The sequence below is a fragment of the Chionomys nivalis genome, chromosome 5, assembly GCF_950005125.1.
Source record: "Chionomys nivalis chromosome 5, mChiNiv1.1, whole genome shotgun sequence".
Taxonomy (NCBI): Eukaryota; Metazoa; Chordata; class Mammalia; order Rodentia; family Cricetidae; genus Chionomys; species Chionomys nivalis.
The window spans coordinates 67,761,974-67,789,798 of record NC_080090.1 but is presented as its reverse complement, the minus strand read 5'-3'; the positions used below and the strand labels follow the sequence as shown (position 1 = coordinate 67,789,798).

Genomic DNA, 27,825 nt, shown 5'->3' with positions numbered 1-27,825 from the left:
CAGTCTCAGTGGCCTGGAATAAGCCAGGGGCCATGGTGGGTCTTCAGGGTCCTGAGGACAGAAAGGACAATGGAGCCATTGACTCTGGTCCTCCTTCTCCATGAAAGCAGAAGAGCCATCAGCCCGGAGTGTAAACTTTAGAGCAATTTGGCTCCTTCCCTGGGGTATATGGATGAAAATAGAATGCATTTTGGGAGGCCTGGCATGAAATTAAATCCCAGAGCCCTAGCTACATCTTTGCCAATGGGCTGGCTTCCTACCAAGACCCAGAAAGGCCCTTGTTATGCAAGGTAGTGGGGGAGTGGAAAAAAGTAGACAGTCTTATGTGTATGCGGTGGGGTGTGCCTTAACCTTACAGTGGCTTGCCCCACCACCACACACACCCAAGGGTGTAGTCTGTAGGCCTGCCTCTGTCTCTCAAGTGCTGGGATTAAAGGCATGCACCACTGTGCCCACGTCAGAGGACAACTTTAGCAAGCTGGTTCTCTGGTTCTCTTCCTCCACGGTGTGGGTCTTGGACTCACAGTCAGGTCATCAGGCTTGCAGCAAGCACCTCCACCTGCTGAGCCGTCTCACCAGCAGATAAACAGTACTTTTAAACATCAAAATTAATTCACAAAAAAAAATCACGTTCAGATGAACAAATTAGCAACACTTTACATAAAGGCAGGACCTGATCCTGGACCTGGAGAAGCCCTTGTCACCTTATTCTTGCTCCACTACGATCCCAGGTCCCACCCGACCCACAGAATCAGAATCTGGATTTGAACAAGCCCCACCAAGGGGTACTGTACTATAGTCCCACAAAATGGGTCTGCTATGAGCTGAATGTGATCTTTCTGAAATCCACACATTGACTCTTGTCTCTGCTGTCATGGGGTTGGGAGATGAGACTCGGGGAACTGGTTAGTTGTGAGAGCAGAGCTCAGAGTGCTGGTGCTCAAGGGAGACCGTTCGCTCCTCTGTCGCCCTCCCACAGTGCGAGACCATCCAGAAGGTGCCACATAGGAGCAGCCTCACCAGACATCGGCTCCGCAGGTACCCTCAATGAGCACATGGGAATTTGAGAGGCACCGTGCTGCCCTGTCATAGCTCCAAATGCTGGAATCCAAACTGCAGCAAAATGGAACCTCCCAGAAGTACCCAAATGGAGCCAGCTTGCTGGCCATTTGCCTGGGTTTGCTCAGGACTATCCTAAAAGTGTAACATCTGGTGGTTTCCTATGAACTCTAAAATAATGGTTTGTTTTGAAATAATTATTAATCTGTAGAAGTTACAAGGATAAGGCAAAGACGTCCCATTCATGTGGGCTTTGTCTGCTTTCTACCAGTGGTTACTGTCTTAGTCTGTTTGAGCCTCTATAACAAAACACTTTAAACTGGGCAACTTGCAACCAACATAATACTTTGTTCACAGTGCTCAAGGGTGGGAAGACCCAAGTCAAGGAACCAGCAGAGTCAATGTCTGGTGAGAATCCTTTCTTCCTAGGTGGCACCCCCTTTACAGACTCACAAGGTGGGAGGGCAGCAGAGGAGTAAATGGTCCCCCTTGGGCACAGGCATTCCTGAGAGCTCCATTCTTACAATTAATTAGTCACCCGCCTAAGACCTCACCTCCCAACACTAACACCTTGGAGTTTAGGATTCAACAAACGAATTTGGAAAGGTCACAATCACTCAGTGCCTAGTGGTTACATTTTGTGTACCTACAGTACATGAGGACCTCGACACTGGCATAATGAATATTTGTAATTGGCATCCGGTATGTGCCATTTTACCACATGTATAGATTTAGATACAACACAAGAACTGATTCAGTTCATGAGGTTGGAGAGATGGCTCAGTGGTTTAGGGCGTGCACTGTTCTTAGAGAAGACCTCAGTTTGATTCTTAGTACCATGTCAAGTGACTCACAAACACCTTGATCTCCAGCTCCGGGGATCCAATGTCTCTGCCCTCTGTGGATGCCCACTCACACGCACACACCCACAATCACACACACATACATAGTTTAAAATAAAACAAAACAAACAAAACCTGGTCTATTATACAGAGATCTCACTGGAGATCTAAGTCATACCTACCGTCCCTCCCTGCCCTACTCCCTGGCAAATACGAATTTTTTGACTATGTAATACCCATTGAATTGTGCATTCCCAGTCTTTGAGATTCCCTATTCTTCACTAAGCTTAAGATTGTTCCTCTGAGCACCTCTTCTGGTTTGGATATGAAGTGTGGTTGACTTTGACTCAAGCACACCCAAATTGTTGAGTGTATTGCTATCATCTCCTGTTACTGATGGCTAGTACTCGGTGGTGTGTATAGATTGCTGTTTGAGATGATGTGTTAGCCACTTTCAGACTGTAGTACATTTTGGCTTTTTCTTCTACTTGGTTCTTAAAAATAAAACATCTATGAATTATTCTAGTTGTTTGCCTTTCCAAGTAGATTTTATATTTTCACTTTTAAAAGTCTTGCAGGGATTTTGATAGGAATTGCATTACATTTACATATCATTTTGGAAAAAAAACTTTATTGTGTTGAGACTTGTACAAATTCCCTTGTATTTATATTTTGATTGCTATTGTATAGAAATAACTTAGTTTTCTGCTGGGTGGTCCTGCCTCTGCCTCTCGATTGCTGGGATTAAAGGTATCCACCGCTACTGCCCGGCAAATTTTCTTCTTCAGCCTATGGCTGTGCTTTAGAGTCACTTCAGAAGAGCAAACCTCAATTGAGGAATCGCCTCCCCTATACTGGCTTGTGTGCATGTCTGTGGAACATTTTCTTGATTACTGATTGATGAGGGAGAGCCCAACCCACTGTGGGCAATGCCACGCATGGACAGGCGGTCTTGAATTGTATAGGAAAGCAGGCTGAGAGAGAAAGCAGTAAGCAGCACTCCTCCAGAGTCCGTGCTTCAGTTCCTGCCTCTAGGTTCTTGCCTTGGCTTCCCTCAATGGTGGCCTGTGGTCAGGGCATGTAAGCCAAACAACCCTTTCTTCCCTTTGCACATAACCAGTAAAGAGAACAGATGAAGTCAGCTTTATCCTCATGTCCCTCTAGCACCCACTGTGGGTTTACATTCCATCAGCATTCCCTAAATTGAACTGAGCTGCAAGATCACAGTAACTCTTCAGGTTGAAGCGCTTTGACTCAGTTAGAGTTGGGAAATGCTCTCTGAAACTGCCTCTCCACTAGACAGTGAACTCTGAAGCATGGCAAGCAGTGCAGTCATTTATCCTGGCTGGAGGAAAGAGTGACAACTAATATGGCAACTCACTGGTGCAAGTGGTTCCCCGGATGTTACGAGTGTGGTCTATGGAATGGAGTGGACAGTTCAAGGTCTCTTAGAGAAGGACACCCTACAGGAGCAAGAGTAGCACTGTTCTACGTGAGAACATTTGCTGAGTACCCACTGCTCGACAGACAACTCACTCTCCTGGGTGTTTGCAAACCAATGAAGTCTTTGGCATGGGAGTCAGATTAGAGCACAATGAGACCCAGACAGTGGTCCAAAGGCAATGGCAACATTGTTTGGCCTATGTACAGTTTGACTTTCATATGATATGTTAACCTCATGCCTGCTCTGGCTGTGCACGTGGGACTCCTTACCTATAGTAATATGTCCATCTTTTAGAAATCCATAAAGCAGGAGAGAATTTCTAGGTGTCTTGAGCTGGATACACAGATCAGTGTTAGGAAAGCGTGCTGGACAGACCAGACATGTTGGACTCGAGAGAGAGCTGGGCTTTTAATGAAATACATGGATAAGGAAAGAGTAAACAAACACTTGTTGGAAAAATGATGAGAGTAAGGAAGAGTTGGCTCATTGCAGCTGCAGGTCTGTGTCTGGGACGGCCAAGGACCAGAGGGCCAGATGGATCTGATTCCGAGAAAGACAGGAGTGAAGTTTTAATGCCACTGTGCCCCCTTGGCAGGCTGCTGCGGTGGCGGAAATAAACTACTAGACTTTAAAGCTTTTCTGGTTCACTAGTTTTCTTAGGAACGTGAGCCTGGGCTTGCCTGATCAATTTGGGTAAGGAACGGGACTCTCCTAAGGAGGCTTTCCTTTGGTCGGGCTTTTTATCTCAAGCAACTGTAACGAAGCCGACTCACTAGGCTGGCGGTTAACTCTCTATGGTTATGTACAGGTTAACTCTCTATGGTTATGCACAAGGCCCTTTACATTTGTTTTCCTATTTCTTCCTTCTGGGTAATTGCATGAGGCAATCGGCCCATCTTTCATATTCTAAGGAGGCTTCCTTTTTCTGTTTATTGGAATTTCTGCTTGACAATAGGAGCCGATTCCAATCAGCATCTCTTAGTGCTCCTTAATGAGGTTCTTGTTTAAACCCCTCCAGCTCCCGTGACTCCTCCAGCACGGACCCTAACCACTGGATTAAGCCTTGAATTAAGATTAAATTCTAACTCCTTTCATTTCTGGGGCTAAGATCCGCCTCCTGGACCTTTGAGTCACCACCATTTGCTTTGAAAGTTGACACCTTCTATTTAAATAGCAAGCACCAAACCTTAGTGGGTTCAGGGCCAAACAGATTGATTTCAATTATCACCTTTAATCCACCTCTTTTCTCTTGTAATAAGCGGTTTTCTTCTCTTAATTAGAAAGAGCCAGGGATTACCTGCACAAGACTGGAAGATTCATTGTGATTGGTGGGATTGTCTCTCCTGTCCACGACTCCTATGGAAAACAGGTGGGTTTTCCCTTCTCTCTTCACCCTCCCTCCCCATGACTGCTCCCCTGGATGAAATTGACCCATCATGGTCTCTGAGATTCCTGAAAATGCAAAACGCCTAACAATAAGCATCTGGCTTTCATCCCTGGACCACAGTCAGACCTGGGTGTCTGGCCACAGCTGAAGGGCCAGGTACCCATCACAGCCAGATGCTCACAGAGAGGAGTGAGTGTGTCTGCTCCCTGTGACTGTGCTGGGCTCCAGACTGGCAGAGGGTTAAGTACATCTGCTCCATGGGATTGTGCTGGGCTCCAGATAGGCAGCGGTTTAAGTACTTCGGCTCCGTGGAACTGCTGGGCTCCAGACTGGCAGAGGGTTATGGGCTGAGCTACACTGGACAAATAGTTCCTGTGATTTTTATTTTGGAAAAAGCATCCCAGTGCCCTTACAATTTGTCACAGGTCCCCCAAAATGTGGGAACTTGCCCAGTCATTTCTGTCTGTCCCACAGATACTCTAATCACCAAACCAGGCTAACCGTGCTTAAACCGTGTCAAACCTTAGTAGAGTGGGCATTGGCTGGTTTGGACTCGGATGCAGTGGGTTACACTGCGCATCCTTCATTCCTTTCCTTTTCCCGCTGTCACTCAAAGTCTGTGTGCGGGGCAAAGGGACAAGTCAAGGGGTCCCAACTCTCGTTTCCTCTTACCATCAAACATGGCTACACTTCGTAATGGGGTAGCTTACGCTGGTGTCTCTGGGCGCTGTGGGAGACTGGGGCCACCTCCTACTCACAGTGTGGTTGCTTCCCAGGGCCTTGTGTCGAGCCGGCATCGTCTGGTCATGTGTCAACTGGCTGTCCAGAATTCCGACTGGATCAGGTAGGGCTGCGAGTGATGCCACAGGCAGATGGGATGGAACGGGAAAGAGGAAGAGTCAGTAATTTGGAACCCACAAGGGTGAGGAAGTCGGAGAGAGATTAGCCCTATATCGGTCATAATTAGGTAGCTCTCCAGTGGTGGCCCAATTGATAACTTTGTTTATTTTTGAACCAAACAATCAAAATTAAAGAGCTGTCTTACAGAGCTTTGTACCTGTGGGTCCTGGTGTGATTCTTAGAGTTTCTAAAACCATCGCGGCAGGGAGGAGCCTGGTCCCAGATTCCAGATGCCTCTCATTCACATCCCCACCGACTTCCATTAACTCTCGCCCCAACTCCCTTCCTTTCAGAGAAAGTCTGTGGCCCTTGATTACTGCCCACTTCCGACCTCAGGGTCCCTCAGGGGTCCACACTGACTCCCAGACGAAGGTATGGGGCCGCTGAGCAGTGCTCTCTAGGGTACCTCTACCAACTCAGACTCTGATCACTGCCGTACCCGCCCCACCCCACACACATCACTAGACTAGCTGTGCTGCTAAGACGCTAAGATGGCAGCGCTTCCCATGCTCTGAGCCAGCAGTGTAATTAAAGCAAGCTTCCACTAATTATGCTAATTATGTCCCCCACGTTCCTACCGTTATAATTTGCATGAGAAGATGGTGTTTAAAAAAAATAATGGCACATCATTTGCGCTTTAATTTCCGACAGTGGATAAATAAGCAGCACCTAGAAATTTCCATGAGGGGAGGGGCCTCGACCTCAGAGTGAGGGATGCAGTTAACCCAGGAGGGATGGGCCGGCAGAACTGAGGGCAGTCAAGGATAGCACGGTCATAATCAAGCGGCGGTCCATGTGGACCTGCAGGATGTTTGTACGAGAAGCCTCACCCTCGAGGGACTTCCTTTTGGGTTGAGGACTGGAAAGATGGCTCAGCAGTTAAGAGCTCTGGTTGTTCTTCCAGAGGACAGGAGTTCAGTTCCCATACCTACCTCGGGCAGCTTACTACTGCCTGTAACTCTGGCTCCAGGGGAGCTGATACCCTCTCTGGCAGGCACCCTCACATGCATAAATAAAAATAAATCTTTAAAAAAAATAAAATACAGGAGCTGGAGAGATGGCTCAGAGGTTAAGAGCACTGGCTGCTCTTCCAGAGGTCCTGAGTTCAATTCCCAGCAACCACATGGTGGCTCACAACCATCTGTACTGAGATCTGGCGCCCTCTTCTGGCCTACAGGCAGGATACTGTATAAATAAATAAATAAATAAATAAATAAATCTTAAAAAAAAATAAAATAAAATACACAGTTGGGTAGAGTGGCTACTTTTCTCAGATGAGAAACAGGCCTAGAGAAGTCGAAGTGCTGGAAGACAGTCCATTTATGATCCGAAACCAAATCTCTTGCTGCTTAGATGACTGTCTAATCGCCTGTGGGAAATGAATCCAGAGAACATACTGGGCAGAAGCTATTCCTATTAAATAGCTTAAAAAACATTCTGGAATAATCCCTTCATTGATCTGATGGATAGTTACTGAGTGACTACCACCTACCCCACATGGAAGGTCAGAACTGAGGCGTCTGAGGATCCTGAGGGTGAGCTCTGGAGAGGGAAGCTGGGGAGCTAGCCCTGACCCTGGGTACCCATTTGGTGAGTCCACAGGTTTGCTCACCTCCCACATTCATGTGCACAGGGACAGGGCAGGAGGAACCAGGCGAGGGCAGGCAGACCCCCTTCATTTTCACTTAGTAAGACCTTGACTCAGGAAACCCAGGGTGCCTGGCAGGCAATGGGCAGGGATGCTCAACCACGAAGAGAACATTTCAGAAATAGCTCAATTTAGCAGCTCATTAAGTTGGCAATTGAGGCCAAGTGAGGCATCAGTCTGGGGCAGGATCCCTGCTCACTTCCCAGCCTCTTGTGCAGGAGGAGTCAGCTGGCCTGTGGGTTTTTACCCTCTAGTCTAGCTGTCAAGCCTTACTTCTAGCCTCTGGGCACTGCTCCTCTCAGCTGAGGCCCGTGGGGCTGCTTTTCCAGGGCTTGCTCCGTCCCCGCTTGCTGAGCCCCTGGTTCATTTAATCCTTATCACAGTCCCACAAGAGCCTGAAGATTTCCCCTTTCCATGTGAAAATAAGCACAAGCCATTCTGCTAGGCACGTTCACTTAGTAAGACCTTTATATATAGTAGCCGGGCGGTGGTGGCGCACGCCTTTAATCCCAGCACTCGGGAGGCAGAGGCAGACGGATCTCTGTGAGTTCGAGACCAGCCTGGTCTACAAGAGCTAGTTCCAGGATAGGCTCCAAAACCACAGAGAAACCCTGTCTCGAAAAACCAAAACCAAATATATATATATATAGTAAGTATATAAAATTTCCCAAGTCCTCACACTAGAAAGAGTGGGTTAAACTTGGAGATTCACGCCAGCATCTTCCTCACCTGCCTATGCTAGATACTTCTCATTTTACAGAGAGGGAAACTGAGGCTCAGGAGCCTATTTCACAGCTGGTTTAACCTAACTTGAGATCGAAGCACACAGCACAGCCAGGCCTGCTAAGCTCCCTGAGCTGTGGAAGGAAGCAGTGGGGAGAGAGGGCGTACAATGGAGACTAAGGACAGCCTCTCTTGTGACGGCAGAGTGGACCCATGGGAGTGCTACCAAGACACCTGGCAGACGACCTGCAGTGTATTGGAACACCATCGAGACCTCATGAAGGTGAGCCGGACTGTGGCCAAGGGTGGGTGGATGAGCCAGGTGCCGGAGAGGGGTGGGAGAAAGAGGCTGCTGGCCTGGTGCCCTGCTGCCCTGGCATCTGCTTCCTGTTTCCCTGCCAGTTATTAGGTGGACCAGTCTGTATATGGCTCTGGGGGAAGACGGTGGATTAGGCCCCTGGAGCAGCACCGGCCTTGCTCCCTTACCTTCCACTCTCTGACTTGTCCTCCCATTGGGGGTTGACAGGATGTTGTTTGCTGGACTTGACATGGGTGGCTGTCATCAGCTGGAGAAGCAAATTCAAAAGGGACCAAGAAGAGACTAGAGTTGTAAGACTTCAGTGAGAAAGGGGGCCGGCTAGGCAAGGGACAGAGATGCCCTTCAGGCTGAGGATATAGCTCAGTTACTAGGGTGTTTGCTTAGTATGTGTGAACCCCTTTGAGTTTGATTCCCCAGTACCACATAAAAACGGGGATGTGCACCCCTCTATGGGGAGGTAGGGGTAGGAGGATCAGAAATTCAATGTCGTTAGCTGGGGCTAAAATAATGATGTCCTCACCATGAGAACCCACAGCATCAGCTAAGCAGGGTTCACAGGGGCTCACAGAGACTGAAGAGACAAACACGAGCTTTGCATGTGCTAGGTCCTCTGTGTATATGTTATTATATGGTATGGTTGTATAGCTTCTTGTGGGAATGGGAGGTGTCTCTGATGCTTTTCCCTGAGCTTGGGGCCCTCTTCCTCCTGCTGAGTTGTCTCATCTAGCCTTGATTAAGTTTGTGCCTTGCCTTATTGTAATTTGTTATGCCATGCTCAGTTGATATTCCTGAGAGGCCTGCTCTTTTCATTTTTCTTTATTTCTGTTTTTTTTTTTTATTTTTGAGGGAAAATGGAGAAGGAGTGGATCTGAAGTGGGGGTTTGGGGGAAGAAAGGGGGCTGGGAGGTGGAGGTAGGCAAGACTACAGTTGGTATGTAATGTATATAAAGAGAATAATTAAAACGAAACTAAACAATGTCCTCTTAGAGTTGGTACAAGTTGCCAGGTTCCCTCCCCACCTATTAGGGACTCCAGGACAGGATGCCACACCTAAGGATCAATGCTCCCTCATTCCCATGCCTCCCTCCATACAAGAACCTTTTGGGTGACGGTGGCTAATCCCCTCTTTGCTAGCGGGTAACAGGAGGCACAGCGAGGAGCCTGTGAACCCGAGGACACACAGTGACATTTATTGATCCAGGATGAAGGAGAGCACCTATGTTCCCCACTGCAGTCTAAAACCTGCAGTGACCTAGGGCCAGCTGCTTACCCAGCAGCGCCAGCCACAGTGTGGGCAGAGCGCCCTCCGCAGATCCATATCAGCTCACAGAGTCAGCAGTGGCAGGATGAGAAACAGCACTGTCTGGCCAAACCCCTGACTGGTGGACATTACCCTACACTCTGTGTGGAGAATCCCCAGCCCTAAGTAAACTAAGCAGCATTGTTCTGATCCCAGGAGACCTGCATCCCGCCTGTCTCCATGGCTGCTGGAGAGACTGTCGTCATCCTCTCTTAATGACACAGTCCCTGACCGAGGGATACACGCTGTACCAACCACACAGCTGGGCTTCATTTTACCACATGGGATTTAGATTCCAAAGGAGACCAAGAGCAAGAGGAGCATGGAGGGCCACCAGACTGCTGCTGTCCAATCTATTAATCCAATCTATTAAGTTCCTCTGTAGAATTAAATACAACCAGTCTTTCAAAACTTTCAGAGCTATCCTGATTCCTTTGTGGTCCTCTTGAAGGGACAGTGAACCTGGGTTCCTCTCACTCTTCCGTGGCAGTCGCTACAGCAGAGTGACAGAAGACGTCTTGGAACCGACTAGATGGCTCAGCAGTTAAAAGCGCTAACTGCTCTTGCAGAGGACGGGAGGTCAGGGGATCCGATGTCTCTCGCCCCTGTGGACACTGCTCTCCTACGCACCTGCCCCCACACAGACACACATGCATGCATAGAATGAGTGACGCAACCTTTTACGAAGAGACACCTCGTTTCCTGTGTAAGGATGGTCAGTCAGGATGGGTGAAGATGTGGTGGGATAACAAGCAAAATTATCAGTGGCTCACATCAGTTTATCTCTCACACTTGCCACGTGAGCTGGAGAGGGGACTGTCACCTGCCACCGTGTTCGTTTTAATCTCACAGAGGCCTTCAGCTCCCTGCTAAGGGGAGAGTCGGGAACGCTTGAAGCATCTCTGAATGCTGTCCTGGTTATAATGACCATAGAACCTGGCAATTGTTTTTGTTGTCCAAATGCCCAGTCTACCTGGGCACTTCCTCTTATACTCATGCCCAAAGCTTGAGCCTGAGTCCGAGAAGTGCATCCCCAAGCTCCAGCTGTATTAGTGCCCAGCAGACGCTGGCTCACGGTAGAGGTTACAGATGGTCCCCAGCCTCACAGCCAGAGAGGAGCTGCTTCCTCATAACCCCTCCTTGCCCCGTCCTGGCATGAGGCTGGTGTGCCTGGCTTGGAGGATAAACTTGCCAGGGAGCTGGCCATTCAAAGTTGGGTTTGTAAAAACTGCCGAGGACACGAGAGTTATGGGGGACTGAGCAGCACACAGGCAAGGGTAGAGTATGTGACCAATCATTTTCTCCCCGGTCAGAGCAAGTCAAATGGAGCTAAGGATGCAGCAAGAGAAATCCCTCAGCCGCAGAGCAGCCGTTAAGGGACAACGTGGCACTGTCTTTTTTGGTGATAAAATAATAAAAGGGCAGATCATCCTCCTATTCTGTCAGCCAAGCGGGCCAGAGGAGCCCACAGAGCAGGCTGGGGCGCTGCCTCGCGGAGGAAACTGGATGTTGCTGAGACCTTCTTATCATAGGAGCAGATGGAAGGGATGGATTAAGCCACAAAACAAATGTCCGCTCTTCTGGAACTCAGACAGACTCCAGGCATTCCGCCTGCCGCATGGCTTATAGAAACTGTACCCAGAGGGGCTTCCTGGCCATCCCTGGGACTTGAGGGTCTTTTCACAGCAGGACTTCAATCTTGGAAATGCAATGGGCACCATCACCCCAGAGATGCTGGTTTTTGGGAAGGAACCTTGAATATGTGCTTAGTCCCGTGGTTCTCTGCCATTCTCTGACCCTGGGTAAAGGGAGTTGCTTATGGCTCCCCTGAGGCTACATTCTATTTTCTACATCACTGGAGGGAGCAGTGGGTCCTGATAGCACAGGTTAATGAATAACGTATCTCAAGACACCATGTGGCTCTGAAGTGTGATGAGCAGGCCCCAGGGGACTTTGATGAGCAGGCCCCACGCTTCCTGTGACACAGATACAACCTGCCCTGCCTGGCACTGGTCTCTAGCTGGCCGTGGTATTGATGTGTCTGGCCTGTAGAGGCTGAGGCGGCTGGCTGATGATGCCTATGGTTGGGCTGACCTTTCCCACGCCTGTTGAGCTCCCTCACGAGATGATCTCTTTTGAGCCCCAAGAAGTAGGCAGGGCTCACAGATAGCCATGGCATGCAGAAGGTTACACAAAGCCCTGCCGGCGTCAGGCACTCCAGAGGCACTTTGCATGGACTTGCTCAGATAATTCTGCCACGGTCAAAATGGCTTAAGGTGGGCCTGCATTCCTGAAGGACAGGAGACTGATCTGCTCAACTGGGCTAACTCCTAAGAGAGGAGATTGGCTGATTTCCACCTAGATATAGATACACACACACACACTTCACTTTGTGTGTGTGTTTTACGAAAGCCTGTAATCTCAGTACTCATGAAGTAGAAACAGGTGGATAGAAAATTTAAGGTCATGGGTGGTAGTGACCTTTAATCCCAGCACTCAGGAGGAGAGGCAGCTAGATCTCTGAATTTGAGGCCAATCTTGTCTACAGAGCATGTTCCAGGACAGCAAGAACTACACAGAGAAACTCATCTCAAAAAAAAGCAAATTGTATTATCACACTTGAATTCAGGTTCAGGGACTGCTCAAGGTCACATGACTAGAAGGTGGAGAGCCTGAACTGGGACCCAGGGCTGTTGGATGTCACGTCCCAAGTTTTCTTGCTGAGTTACCCTGTTTCCTGCCACTGTAGACCATCCCTAGGCTTGAGACTGCCTTACTCTGCTGGGCAGACAGATGTCCATGGCGACAACTGGGCCATGATTCTCAGCACCTGTCACTTGCTTAAGGACACTGACTCAATGCTTCTCCCTTTTCCCAGAGGGTGACTGGCTGTATCCTCTCCAACGTCAACACGCCTTCCATGACACCCGTGATTGGACAGCCACAACACGAGAACACCCAGCCCATTTACCAGAACAGCAATGTGTCCAGCAAGCCCACTGCAGGTAAGAGACACTGGGCAAAGATCTCCTTTACCCAGAATCACCTAGAAGGCCCACCCAGCATTTGAGTTAGTCAATCTAGAAAGAGGAAGAGCAGCAGGAGGGTGAAGCATAGGAAAGAGAAGGGAGGAGGGAGGAGGTGGGGGGAGCAGAAGAGAGGGAGGAGTGAGGAGAGGAGAGGACAGTGTGCTTTCTTATGTATTTAAATATAAATATAATTGCCTTAATAGGGATTTAATATATGAAAGGGAGCATTTTTCTTTGCCTCTTCCGGAGAGGTTGAGGGTCTCACCCAGGGTCACAGTGAGGAAGTAGCAGGGCCATGAGCCACATTGCATACATAATGCCCATACTCTTAGCCACCTCCTCGACAACAAAGAGCAAAGCCACCAACACTTTCTCCTCCACGCTAGTACTGTGCGCCTTAGGGTGCTTTGTGCTCAGTCTTCTGTTCTCGTTGAACGCAGTGATTCTGTGATGTAGATGATGTCTTTCCTTTGACAAATAAAACAACGAAGATCTAGAAACGGTTTGTGGTTAGTCTAAGTTGAGCAGCTCAAAGGTAGAAGAGATGTCAGGTCCAAGGGACATGCTCTAAGGGATTCTCCCAGGTCAGTTCCAACAGATGACACTGGTGTGCTGGCGGATGCCTGTACCCCAGAACTTGGGAGGGAGAAACGGAAGGATCAGGACTTTAAGGACAGTTTGGTCTACATGAAATGTTTCAAACAAAACATAACGGCTGAATACAAATTCTAAAAGAGAGATGCCCACTGCTTTTCAAGCTGAGAAACCACATACTATTTATTATATTATAGGCTTTTTATAAACATAATAATTTATACAGAAGATCTAGGATTCCATAGTTTGCATGGAGTTATACTAAGCAAGTTTAGGGACTAGGGCCTGGAGAGATAGATCACAGAAGAGTCACAGAGGCCACCTCTCAGCCAGCTAGGGTGCCTGATTACTGTGAAGACCACCTGCATGGACAGGCATGCTCTCCTTAGCCCAGCAGAGGTGACTCCAGTGTGGAGTCTGCCACAGGCTGAGGTCCCTTGGATTTGGGTGCTACTGTCTAGTGGGACGAGTGGCTAATGACAGACTTGGGACAAACCCACTGAGAAGCTCACGAGAAATGTGTTAGTGACAGCTCCTTCCCGTTGTTGTGACAAATGCCTGAGAAAATCAACCTTAAAGGAACAAAAATGTATTTGGCTCAGGTTCCAGAAGCTTTAGTCCAGGGACACTTGACCATGTTGCTTTGATGCTGTGGAAGCATAGAGCATCATGGGAGTGAGTGGCAGGGGAGGTGGCTCACTTTGTGGTGGTCAGAAGCAAAAGGGGAGGGAGGGAGAAACCAGGACCCACACCGAGTGACTTAATCTCTTTCATTAGACTCCTCCTCCTAAGACTTCTACTGCTTCCCACAGTATCACTTGCTGGGGACCAAACTTCAACACGTGCCTTTAGGGGACATTTAAAATTTAAACCAGAACGTTAAGAATTGGAAGAGGTGATGCATGCCTTTAAACCCAGCACTTAGGAGACAGAGGCAGGAAGACCTCTGTGAGTTCAAGACCAAGCTGGTCTACAGAGCAAGTTCCAGGACAGCCAGGGCTACACAGGGAAACCCTGTCTTGGGGAGAAATAATAAATAAATAAATAAATAAATAAATAAAGGAATTGGGAGAGCAGCAGTATAAATGCATATTAAATTTGCAGTCTGACCCAACATACATGCATTTATACTCATTAAAATGGAAGAAACTAAATAACACACCAAGATGCTAAGGTGTGGATCTAGCTAGATGTAGAATCGCGAGTGCTGTTTCCTTTTCTCTTTATGTATCTCCCTTCTCTCTGCCTCTATTTTCCACTTTTCCACAATAACCATGACAAGAAAGTAGCCTGTGGCTCACAGTGCTTGTGCCTTGAACTCTGGATGAGAAGAAAGAACTTCTGGCTGTCATTGTTCTGACCTTTCTCTCTACCCTCCTGCCTGCCTTCCACTTTCCAGTACACCCCTCCCCGGTACACCCCTGTGGTTTAAAGTGGCCCCAGTGCTGTGCTGACCTTAGTGTCAGTTGTGAGTGGTCCTTTCCCTCTGTCTCCGTCTGTCTTCTTCTCTCCCATAGCCAAGATCTTGGGAAAGGTGGGAGAAAGCCTCACCCGGATCTGCTGCGTCCGCCCTCCCGTGGAACGCTTCACCTTTGTAGGTAAGGGGGTCCATCATTCTTCTTCCTCCTCATCTCTCTTAATTCATCAGCAAAGAGCCCCGCCTCCTGAAATTCATAGACTGAATTGTTAATCCCCCAGGGGATAGTATTAGGAGCCAGGGTATTTGAGAGATAATTAAATCGTGAATGTGAATTGCACACAAACAAAATAAATGAAATGTAATTAAAAATGTTTTATAAAGAAAAGACCCTGCAGAATTAGCCTACCCTTCTACCATCTGAAGAGACACGGAGATGATGCTACCCACGTTGGCTCCTTCACCTTAGGCTTCCTTCACCTTAGGCTTCAAACTTCCAGAACATTCAGGAATAAATTCTTGTTGTTTGAAAGTCACCCTGCCCATGGTATTGGTTGTAAAGCTTGAATGGACTAGGACACCCTAGTGGGGTGATCATTCGTAGAGCAGCAGTTGAAGAGACCAGACAGGGATATCCAGGCCTACAGTGTCAAGAGGCGATGGGAGCGAGAGGATGCCGTGGTCCTGGGAGTCCTTTTGTGGTCCTCTCCCTCCTCCAGTCTGTGTTCGTTCCTCACCTTGCACTCCATATGTCTACACACCGAATGGTTGCCGTGGGGCCCGGCTCCTGACTCAGGCAGTGTCTGTCCTCCAGTGGGCACAACCTCTGTCCCTAGGTCCCTCTGTCCTTTGGGTGTTCCTCAAAGACGCAAGGATGAGAACACCACAGGCTCTAGAGCACTTTCCCGTGCTTGCCTCTAATTTACTCTAAAGAGCCCCCAAAAAAGCCAAAAGAACTTGCTTCTTTTTTCCTTTGGGGCTTCCTTTTGCCCTAATGGAGGTTTCCAGTTTGGGGCTTATTGATAGGGAACTAAGATACTGTTGAGGAGGCAGAGGCAGGGATGAGGCAGCTCAGCTGTAGATTTGTGTGTGCACTTATGTGTACCTTGTACGCCTCCTTGCAAACAGTGCACACCAGGACCTTGTGCCGGAGGCTCTGGCCTTTCGCTCTTCCTGCCGGCTTCTGCTATGTCCCACTGAGGAAATGGCTCAACACCCCAATTTTGCTGGGTCTTTAAACCAGGAAGCAATGGAAGGAGAGGAGGCCATCTCCTGTGACCCCAAATCCTGTGTCCCAGGTTCTAAGGGCACGGTTCTGGTGGACACACGAATAGAAGGCCCTCAGTATGTCTGTCATTGGGTTCCCTGGTGAGATGAACTAACTATAAAAATCCCAGAAATATGAAGCTCTGCCCTAGGAAGGGAGGGGATGCTCCCTGCCCTCTGATCTTTCCCCATCTGCCCGCCGCCCCCCAGCCACTCTCTCTGAGGATCTCAGCTCCCTAATGCTCCCCCCTCCACTCTCTCTCCCCAGATGAGAATGCCAACCTGGGCACAGTGATGCGGTATGAAGAGATTGGTGAGTAGAGCTCTGGAAGGGGGAACACATGGAAGCAGCATTGTCAGGGAGGGTGGAGGTTTGAAACCTCTGGAGTCTCTTTGCAGCTGGGTCTACTATCAGAATGGTCCTTCTACAGATAATCGTAGATGCCACTTAACATCCCCTAACTAGACTCACTTCCAGTCGGAGTGGATCAACTGGCAATCTCCCCTCACAGCCTCCCCTCCCTCATCTAAAAGGACGAAAGCTGAGCATCAGTGCTAATGAGAGAGACCGTTGTGTTTACCCACCCATACTGCACACAAACAAGACAGTGTCCAGTTTCCAGGGCTTTAAAGTAGAGAAAGAGGCAAGGGCTGACTGGGCTAAAGTCTGGGTGAGACCCCGTGCTCAATCCAGAGTAGGCAGAAGCTGGTACAAACAGCTGTCTGCTGGGAAGGTGCTGACAGCTGTGTAAATAATTGAAGCAAATCAGAAACTGAAGACTTTGCAAGGTTCCAGAGATGGTGGGGGACCCCAAATGCCTGCAGCTGGAAAAAGATGACAGAGGCAGCCCAGAACGGAGCTGGCACAGGTGGCCAGGAGGGTCAGCGGCTCTCTAGAAGGAGAGGCAACTTGGTCTCGAACCCACACGGATTTAACTTTTAGCTGCCTGGATGCCTTCCTCAGGCTCCTCTGAGTGTGCCCTGGGGGGCTGGGCTTCGCTGTGGTTCCTAGCAGTACGGAAGTGATGACTTCTCCACTATTTACAACTATGCTAAGCAGAACCATTAGTGAAAACGAAATATCGGGAACACACAGTTAAACAAATTGCATTAAACCGAAACAATGAGGGAGTATTCAGGTGCTTCTCTTCCTAGTTCTTCATTCGTCAGCTTCTTTGCTCTGAAGTCTGCAGGAAAGTGGGCACCTAGCTTTCTGGACAAAGAAAGCAGGTTCTGTAAGCCCAGAGCATCCACAGGCAGAGATGGGGCAAAACTGCCAGGACTGGGCTCAAAGCCCTGCACCGGTGCAGTCCTCCCTCTCAGGGACTGTCACCCCACTGGCAGTCTCTGCCCAGCAGAACTCAGAACACTCCTAGGATTTTCTATTGTGTTCCAGTGTGTGTTGGTCTTTTGCATGTTTCACAGACTTTGCATGGGACTTCTGGGAACCTGTTTGCCCCCCGGCACCCAGGGTACATTTTAGGCTGTGCTGTCCCTACTGGGAGGATATCACCTCTGGCTCTTAAATCTGCGGAGCCACCTCTGACCCCCTTTGCTCTCCAGAAGGGAAAAGGATCCCCAGCATCTGACAGGAAGGGATAATGGGCCAGGGAATGAAGAATTCTTGGCTCCTGAAAGAAAGGGAGAGCGGTGCGGGCCCCTGCTGACAGATAGACTCCAGGTTTGCAGCGATACAGGTGACAGCTGCCGGTGGACCGTGGGAGCTGGGGTGGGCCACTGGGCTACACATAGCTGGAATTCCTGAGCGGGGAGAGTAGAGGGAGAGGACTGATTCTGGCTGCTGGCCCTGGGTCAAGATGACCAGGGAGGGAGGCAGAGCCCTGTGGAGGCAGAGGAACTAACCTGCATCCTGACCCTTATGCTCAGTGAGGTCCTGGTACTTACAAGGCTCCCTTAACGAAATCCCCTGCATACACCATGAGAAAAAGCCATCTTTTCCTAACTTGCTTGGCGTCAGTTTTCAACAGTTGATTGCTTCCCCTGGGGCTACCCCAGTTGAAGTAGACCGGAGATGTGGAAATTTCTGCTGCCCTCCAGTGGCTTCACATGGGACCACAGATTTCGCCAAGGTCACCTCTCTGTTACCAATGACAGGTCTAGTCCTGGGGAAAATGTCAGAAGTTACACCACCTTTTTGAAAAGTCTGGGCAAGAGAGTGAGTCCTAGCACGAGAATGGGAGCCCCTGTTCAAGGTTTTCAGCCCTGGTGCTGCCAGTTTCTAGGGGCAGATAATTCTGTGTGGGTGGCTGCCCTGTGCACTGTGGGAAGCTGCCTTAGCAGTGTCCCATCTACCAGATGCCAGTGACACCTGTCTCTGCTCCCCAGGCATGAAAACCAGACCCTGTAAAAATGCCCCTAAACTGCCCAGAGGCTCTCAGGCAGCCTGTGAGACTCTGTAACCATATCATCTGCTGGCTTAACTACTCATGATGTCTTGAGTTCCCTCTGTGCCAGCCAGTCACTGCCAGGCCCTGGGACAGAAAGACAAATTAAGGTTCTGTACCTGAAAAGATCATTGGTTCATATAAGCTCTCAACACTCAATGGGCTTCCCCTGCCGGAGGCTGGCGTGCAAACCCTGGTCCAGTGCAGACATTGTCCAGACATCTGGACAGTGAGATGTTGGCTATTTTATCTGCCTGTTTCATTCCCACCTGGAGACTCTCTGTTGAATAGGGGTAAGCTCAGCCTCTGAAAGTCCTTGCCCGGTCCTAGGGGGTAAGTCAGGCTCTCAGCATCAGGGGTCATGGTAGTGGCTGTGTCTGGAGGACTGCTGGCCAACTCTGCACAGGTGCTCTGTGGTCTCAGACACATTGGGTGACGCTGAAACCTGGGCAGCCTGGGATGCATGCGCAACCCTGGCGTGGAATGTCAGAAATCTCTAGGACCCCCCACCTCTTCGTAATAAGCAACTGTTTCATGGTGGTTTTAAATGACAATGGGCCTCGCTGGGAAAATTCAAATTAGGCTTAATGAGGGAAGAAAAAACAACTGTCAGGCAGGAAGCACCACGGGTAAAGGGGAGGAGGTTCCAGCCTTGCTTCTCAAGCCCTTTGAGGAGGGTTATGGCCTCAAAAGAGAGGGCACAGTTGATCAACTCAGATACTTCATTGGCAGTCAGTGGTCTCTGTCCATCCTATCCCTACTATGTTGGCACTTGTCAGGGGAGACACACTCGAAAGGGAGAGGAGACAGAACTAAGTTCCTGTTATCCAGCGCTAGGAGAGCAGGTTCCAGTGTTCAAGCGTCAGCTACAGACCAGCCTAGGCTACAGAGTTGGGGATGGGGGCTCTGAGCCCTTAAGGAAAGCCTGCTAGAAAGCCCAGCCATCCTGCTTTGGCCCTCAAGGGCTGTGTCTATGTCTTGTGCAGGCAGGACAGTTGGCCACCCTCCGTGCACCGCTCCCTTCATGTGAAAATCCCACTGGAGATGGAGGAGGGGATGGGGGTGTTGAACTACAGACCCCCTGGTGTGGGATTGTCTGGGGGACCTGGGCCACACAGTTCCAACGGTGCAGACGGCTGTGCTCTAGAGGGAAGGAAGCTGAGAGCTGTCTCCTTGGCCCCCTCTGATGCAAACTCTGCTCTTCTCCTCAGAGCTGCGCATCTTGCTGCTGTGCGGTAGTGACCTGCTGGAGTCCTTCTGCATCCCAGGACTCTGGAATGAGGCAGATGTGAGTAGCTTGTTGGGGGAAAGGGAGGATGGGAGAGGGGAGAGGCATCCTTGTCTTGAGCTTAGGTCTTTCCCCCACCCCTGCACAGACTGGAATCTCTTGCCTCCCCAAAGTTCCCTAGAGGGCAATTCATTCCCATGACTATGGAGGAAAATTCTCACCTACCCCAGGCTTTATCTCCTACTGTGTGTTTACTCATACCTCCTCCTCCTCCTCGCCCCTGGGAAGCCTTGGGAAAAAAGCACTCTGAGTCTTGTTCCAGGCGCTGCCTGGGGTGTGCATGCAGTGGGTGTGGAGACCTGCAGGGAGGAGAAAAACCTTTGCCCTTTGGCAATTATAGACGATTTGCTTTCCTTTGAGGTCTTTGTAGAGGTAGTAAAGCCACTACCCTAGGCTCCCTTAGCCAGAGGGGGAAAGCAAAGAGCTGAGGGCAAAAGCTGTGTAGGATCCTTTAGGTGACTGCTGTGGCACAGGGGGAAGAATCAGTCAAACTCCACCACTTAGAAGTTCCCATCTCTAGTCCTCAGCTCTGACTCGGAAGTCAGCCCGCTGCTTCCCACACATGCTATTCTCTCTTGCTCTTTTATTAATTCACTCGCTGGGCAGCCTGAGGGAAAACTACCTCCAACCCCAGGGTCCTACGGTCCTAAACAAGTCTGACGTTTTTGAGATAGGGTCTTGCTATATAGCTCCGGCAGTCCCGCCTCAGTGTGCTGCTGGCAGCAATGCCAGGCTTCATGCTTTTTTTTATGAGCTTGCTGGGCAACCATGTCAATCATCCACCTCCTCTGGTTACCAAATGAGACTTGTTTTGCCCACTGTTTGGCATGCCAATCTGCCAGCCGCTGAAATGATTGCAAACATTCTACGAAAAGGAGTTCATTGATGAGGCAACTTCAAGATGTTAAGAGGCGAGTGCCCTGGGCCTCAGGCAGGTGAGGAGCATTTATGAGATAAGCAGGGTTTGAGCCATGGAGAAAAATAATTGAGGAGGAAAGTGAAGTAGTCTGTAAGTGGGCCTTCAAAGCTTTACTTGGGCTATGTTCAGGAAATAGTGACCTTAGGGGGCTCAAAGGGTGGAACTTTAGCCGGCTGACATCCGAAGGTCACCCACTGGACGCTTGTATAGGTTAGTAGTTTCAGCTAGCTTCTGCTGCCTCCAGCTCCTGCCAAACACCTTGGGCACTTGCTGTCCTGGTGACCCCTAGTCAGGTATTGTCTCCGGAGAAGCTATCAGGAGTGTGCGGGCCTCCAGACTGGAAGCTAGCAAGAAATAAAAAGCACAGGAATCGATTTGGGCTCTTCCTTAGTGATGCTCTGGACTGTAGTTGGTTTTGAAATCTGTGGTATGTTATTGACAGTGGCCTGTGATGTTGAAGAAATGTGTGGACCACCCCTGCTGATAAGTGTTAGGAGACATGACATACATAGGAAAGTCTTTTGTTGTCTGTTTTTAGATCTCTAGAAGAGGAATAAAGAGAAAGGAAACATTCCGAATCTGAGTTTAGACTCTACTTTAACACATCTAGTGTTTCAATTTCTCCCATCTTTAAAATGAGCTAGTAAATAGTGTTTACCTCTCGTGGTCTTTTGCAGACTCAAATGACACTATTTAAGTATGTGGAACAATGCTTGTTACATAGTTAATATGAAACACCGTGTTGTTTTTGTAATGAATTAAGTAAAAATGCTGCAGGTCCCCCCCTCCAGGGGTGCAGTGGGAAGCGGGCCATGAGACCACGCAGCAGGTCAGCAGGGGCGGGTCCTGGGAAGGAAGCCACACAGCAGCCGAGAGACAGAGACATGGATAGATAGGCACGCCATGCAGAGTGAGGTTGGATATTTATTTAGTGAGTTATGGAAGGGAAGGGGAGAGGGGGTAAGGGGAGAAGGGGGAAGAATGGAGCGAGGCAGAACCTGCCTCTTTGGAGGAGAAACAGAAAAGGAAGGGACTCAGGCTGGAAGCTGAAGATCAGCTTGCCTCAGCGGAGGGGAGGAAGAGGGCATGGCTTCTCTCTTAAAGGGACAGGACAGATCATTACAGTTTTTGTTTGTTTTATGTTTGGAGAGAGGGTTTTACGTAGCCCAGGCTGGCTTCAGACTTGCTGGGTAGCTGAGGATGACCTTGATCTCCTGATCCCAGAACTAGTATCCAGTGCTTGCTCCACCATGCCAGGCTTGTAACAAATGCTATTGAGAAAATCCAACTAGTATGGACCAAGCACCCTGGTGCACCCAGCAGCTCTTCCCGCTGAAGGGTGTATATACTGGTCTGTTTTGAGCTGTTGGGGTGGGGTGACAGAGGACGACCATCCCGAGAAGTTGGTCCTTTCATCCGCCACCCTGGACAATTTCCTGCAGGTGAAATTTTAAGCCTTCTTTCAGCTTTGGATTCAGTGGCTTAGTCAGCCTTTGCCTTCCACCATTTACTGAGTGCTGAGAAAGTGAAAAGTCACTGGCAGAGATCTCAGCTGAGCGGTTGCCTGGGCCCCTCCAGGGAGGCCCCTGCAGTCAATCGGGGAATTTAGAGAGACAGGTTGGCAGCTGGCTCAGTAGTCTGAAGAGTCACTTGTGTGAACAGGAAATCCCTGGGGCTACTTACTAAATGGGACCTGTGGGGCCTCCTTTCAGGGCCTGAAGTAGGCTACTTGGAGTCTGAAACACACACCCCTTGCCCCTCATGCCTGGCCAGTCCCTCTCCTGGCTCCTGGTTAAATCTCTATAGACACTCATTTCCTACCTGCTGTTCTGGGTGTTTTCAGATGCCAGCATTTGAAGACCTGGGAGCCCAGCTCCCCATCCCATCTTGGGTCTTTCGTGCTTCCCCTAGTCATTGGTGTTGAGACCAGCACTGGCTGATTAAGAAACAGAATTGAGGGCTGGAGAGATGGCTCAGTGGTTAAGAGCATTGCCTGCTCTTCCAAAGGTCCTGAGTTCAATTCCCAGCAACCACATGGTGGCTCACAACCATCTGTGATGAGGTCTGGTGCCCTCTTCTGGCCTTCAGGCATACACGTAGAAAGAATATTGTATACATAATAAATAAATATTTAAAAAAAAAAGAAAAAAAAAAAGAAACAGAATTGAATGGGCTGGAGAAATGGCTCAGCAGTTCTCACAAAGGACCTCAGTTTAGTCCCCAATGCCCTTGTATGGCAGCTTACAACCACCTGTAACCCCAGGGGGAGAGAGAGGAGAGGGAGGGAGAGAGAGCACCACGACGGCTCAGACTTTATGGGGGCTTATGAAGCATGTGCACACTCAAAAATGGTGACAGTAGGTATGTGTCACACTGGCCTTAGTAATGACGTCGTGTTGGTGGTCACTGGAGGTGGGAGGAACCTTGTTCTGGAATGTGGGTGGATCTGATGGCCTTTTCCAGCCTCTTAGTGTACCTGTACTCATATGAAACACGCCCACATACAGAGTTCAAAAAAAATTTTTGCAAAGCCAGTAGCTGTGGAATGTTACAGTGAAGGCTTCATTCATTTAAATGTATTCCCCCTGATCACATGTGGGGCTCACCAGTGTGGGGAATCCCCCACAGTCCCGACCAGTTTGACTTTCTGGATTCCTGAGAGTAGTCAGTGTAACATGGACGGCTGGCTTGTTTGTTAGGGTTTTCTGTCCTGCCTGGTACCCCACAACTGTTTATCTCCCAAAGAAAAATCACACATAGGTCTCCATAAATTATAAGTTGATTGGCCCATTAGCTTTAGCCTCTCACTGGCTGACTCTCACATGTTGATTAACACATTTTTCTGATCTATGTTAGCCATGTGGCTCAGTACCTTTTTTCAGTGGGGCAGATCACATCCTGCTGCTTCGGTGGTCTGGGCAGGAGTGGGAGTAATCAACTTCCTCCTTCCCAGAATTCTCTTGTTCTCATTATATCATTTCTACTTCCTGTCTAGTTTTCCCGCCTATATTTTCTGCCTGGCCAATCAGCATTTATTTATAACATGATTGACAGATTACAGACAATTCTCCCGCACCAAGTCAGAGAATTCCAGTCTCTCAGGGGTGCTTGCATGAAAAACTAAGGGGTGTCCCTATCTTACTTCTGGTCCCCAGGGACAGAGGGACTCTGGAACATCCTGTGGGAGCCAGGGATGGATAAACCAGCACCAGGGAGAGTGGTCGGCAAGCTCCCTTGTCCTAGGATTCAGATAAACTTAATGCAGAATCCCAAGGCTAAGGAGACTGTAGTGACTGAGAGCTTCCCTGAACAAGGGGTGGGATGGGGGTGGGCGGAGGGGGGGGAAGCCCCCGGAAGAAGTCTCCAGCCCTGTAAAGCAAATAAAACCTAACAAAAATTCAAACCTGGGGCTAGGGCTATGGTCAGTTGGTAGAGGACTACCTTGCATGCACAAAACTATAGGTTCAATCCCCAGCACCATATACTGGACACGTAAGCCCAGCGTTGGGAGGTGGAGGTAAGGGAACAGAAGTTCAAGGTCATTCTCAATAACGTAGTGAGTTCAGGGCCAGCCTTGCCGTGCAGGAGATGGTGTCTCAAAACAAAAACCTCCACAGTCTTAGAACTCCTCAAGGCTCAGGCTGAACAACTTGTGTGGCTGCTCACCCCAGAGGTCTAGGACTTCACCCTGGTTACTCTCAGAGGACACAGTAGTCCCTGCACCTATCCTGTCCAGGACAGTAATAAAAATTCAGTTCCTTAGCCAGGTGGTGGTGGGGCACACCTTTAATCCCAGCACTTGGGAGGCAGAGGTCACCCAATCTCTGTGAGTTCAAAGCCAGCCTGATCTGCAGAGTGAGTTCTAGGACAGCCAGGGCCTCACAAAGAAACCCTGTTTCTAAAAAAAACAAAAAACAAAGAAAAACAAAAGAACAACAATAAAAAAAAAATCAGTTCCTTTCAGTTAAGCCCAGAGCAGCCCTGCATCAGGATACCACCCAGCCAATTGCCCCTTCCCAACTCTTCCCAGTTTGTGAGGTTCTTAGAAACATTGTTCAGATGTAAAGGGGAAATAATATCTAAGGATGCAGGGCTCTGATGTAAAAACAGTTCAGACAGATCTGGGAAGGCACAGGAATCTGTTCCTACTTCTGTTCAAAGGGGTATACAGCCCTACTGTGTAAACTGAAACTGTTGATGCCCTGGAGAAACTGCCTGAGTGGGACTATCCCACTGCAGGATCGCCAGAGTCTCCCCCCAGTCACTCCCCGGCTGCTACAAAGTCAAGGTCACAAGTCCTGAACCAAAACTCCAGCAAGCACCGCTCCACACCCAGCCACCCAGTTCCCCAGTGACTGTGTCAGCCAGGCACAAAGATTTACCAGTCCACAGTGAATTCTGACCTTCTGTGACCAATGACACACCCGTCCCCTTACATTCCATGGAGAGAAAATTCCGTACATATTCATCAAGTTTCTCTCAAGTGGCGCACAAAAGAGCTGCTGTGTGGCCTCCTGGTTGGCATTTTCATTCTTGGTTTCCGGGGGAAATCTAGAGCCCAGGCTGCTGGACTAGCCTCAGAGTGCGGGAGCCAGCCCAGCGTCGGCCCCGCGTCATTAGCAGGCTGGTGAAGGAGGGTTCTTGTGGCTCAGTTTGAAAGCGGAGTTCATCATTGCGCAGAGGGCGTGGAGTTCATCATTGCGCAGAGGGCGTGGCAACAGTGGCGTGAGACCACCAGCCACTCTGAGTCCACATCGGGGAACCGCTGGAGATGAACGCTGGCGCTACACTCGTTTTCTCTTCTCTTTTCAGTCTGGGTCCCCAGTCCACGGGATGGTGCCACCCACACGCAGGAGGGCCAGTCTCTTCTCCCAGTTAAATGTCTCTCTAAACAACCTCACAGGCATGGCCAGAGCCGCGTCCCCATGGCGAGTCTAAGCCGCATCAAGTTGACAATATCAACCATCACATCTCCGTCAAGTGCCCTAGTCCTTTGTTTTTCTGGATCCTGACAGAAACACCTGTGCAGGTCTCCAGACATGGATGAGAAACTACACTAAATTAAGGCCGAAGGCGCCAGGGTCAGCCAGAGCCCTGCCTTTTCTCTTCATTCTCCGCTTAAACAAAACCTAACCTGTTGTGGACTCTGTCCACACCGGGTTCTTTGTCCATCGTATAGCGGAAGGTAGGCAGATTAATCCTGATTTAGGCATTCCTTTCTTCAATCAATCTTTCAGCAGTGTCCTTGTGAACATAAGCATGTATTTGCCCACAAGGTTCTTGCAGGCTAAAAATACCCTAGTTATTAATACTTACTTCATTATCCAGCATGAAATTAAGCATATAGGAAGTATAGAAGTTTTTTAACCCAGCCGGTAGGTTCTCTGTAACTGTTGACTGGTATTTCATTATTCTTTTTGTTTCTGTTAAGTCCTGGGAACTTAAACTCAGGTTTTATCGCATACTAGCCACTAAGCTATAGCCCTGTCTCTCTTTTTTTTAATTTTTCTTTTTAAAAATGATTTTGTCTTATTTATTATTACATGGCATGCTAGTGCCAGAGTATGCAAGCGGAAGTTGGAGGACACATTTGTGGAGCTGGTTTTGTCTCCACCTTTTTATGGGTGCCAGGGATCGAACTCAGGTCATCAGACTTGTGTGACACGCACTTTTACCTGTTGAGCCATCTTGCTTACCTGTGTTATTCATTTTAAAGACAGTTTTCCTAATTTTCCCTAACTGCTGATCCTCCTGCCTCAGTCTTGTGAGCAGCTAAGATTAAAGGATGCACCGCCAGTATGGGCTCATTCTTTCACTGTGAAATATTTATTGAGCACCCACTAGGTGATTGCAATCACTAGGCTACAGCTAGGAGAACAGATAAAAACTAAATATTTGGTGATTCACTGTGCTTTCTAGTGGGAAAGACCCACAATAAATGAATTGTGTTTGGCTGTATCTTATTGATTATCCAATTTAAAGCCTGTGAGATGGAGCCTCTGTTCCCGTCTTAAAAATATGGAAAAGGGAAACAGCACGATGGCCCAGTGGGTAAAGGCGCTTGCTGAGTTCAATCCCAACACATGTGGGAAGGAGAGAATCAATTCAATCAAGTTGTCCTCTGGCTTCCACATGCATGGCATGGCATGTGAACACATACACACACACAGACATGCCACTCACACACACATTGAATGAATAAATAAATGTAACAGTTTAAATATACATGGAAAGGGAGGCCTGAGCAGACTGGGACTTGTTCCTGATGACACAGCTATTGAATGGCAGAACAGGGTCTCACGTCTGTCTTCAGAGCCCTTTTCCAGGTAAAATCAAACAAGGGGAATAATGGCCGTCATTCCTCCAAGCTGGCCTGGGTGAGGGCAAAGCCGGGTGTTGAACCACGACCCGTCCCAGGTTGAGTAGGTACAGAGAAAAGAGATTCTCACATAGGGAGGAGGATATGAGAGATTCAGTGGTGGGGACAGGGCTGTGGGGAAATGGCAGGTAAATAAGTTGGTCTTCATTGCATTTGAAATGACGTGTGCAGAGATCGTGAAGTGTAATGATCGCCCCTATGGACCATTATCAGACGCTGGCCTTTTAAACAAGCAAGAGTCAATGTCTAACCCCAAGGGTTAAATATATAAAGGTCTAGTGCCAGACACCATAAACTGGCCAATGAGAAGACTGTTTTCTTTTTTTCCTGTGCTTCCCAAAGCCCCACATTCTGCAGCCACTTGTCATTGGTTGTGCCCTGCGTGCCTCCGACCAACCAGTCGTGGGCCGACTGCTTCCTACAGCCATCAGCTGTGGGAAAATAACCAAAGAAAATAAACAGAGGAAGAGCCGGGGGCATCAGCCCCTCCAGATGAAATCCCAGGGCCCCAGGATAAATGGAGCAAAGACAAACATGTGGTTATTCAGGCTCAGATGGCTTTTTATCACACTGCCCAACTCCAGCCAGGAAGCAGGAAGCCTGTGGGACTCTTCTGTCCCTGGGGGATTAGGTCCTCACACTGTAAGACCTAAGCTGAATCCACCAGAGAAGGGACCTCCAGTCCAGTTGGTGCAAGTCTCGGGGCTGTTTCCTGCTCACGGCTCCCCTGTAAAAGGTGCTGTTGATTTGGTTTTTAGGCTTTTGACATGAGTCCGGAACTCTGGGCCTTCCCACACTAGCTGTTGGCAATGCAGTGGGGTTGCTTTCCTCTGGGAAGCCCCACTGGAGGGGCCTCTGTTTATTTGCATTAGGGGCATCCTGGAAGTGTCCTCCTGGCTGCCCGAC

The 27,825-nt window shown here is 49.1% G+C and overlaps 1 protein-coding gene across 1 annotated transcript in view; it reads left to right on the top strand.

Annotated features, from left to right (window-relative positions):
• Positions 1–27,825, top strand: part of Nmnat2 (nicotinamide nucleotide adenylyltransferase 2) — a 160,863-nt gene that overhangs the window by 117,029 nt on the left and 16,009 nt on the right. The window contains exons 2-8 of the mRNA XM_057770411.1: positions 4,626–4,714; positions 5,509–5,576; positions 8,208–8,286; positions 12,501–12,627; positions 14,763–14,843; positions 16,197–16,241; positions 19,545–19,621. Of these exons, the coding sequence (XP_057626394.1) occupies positions 4,626–4,714; positions 5,509–5,576; positions 8,208–8,286; positions 12,501–12,627; positions 14,763–14,843; positions 16,197–16,241; positions 19,545–19,621 (566 nt within the window). The remainder of the gene's footprint in view (positions 1–4,625; positions 4,715–5,508; positions 5,577–8,207; positions 8,287–12,500; positions 12,628–14,762; positions 14,844–16,196; positions 16,242–19,544; positions 19,622–27,825) is intronic.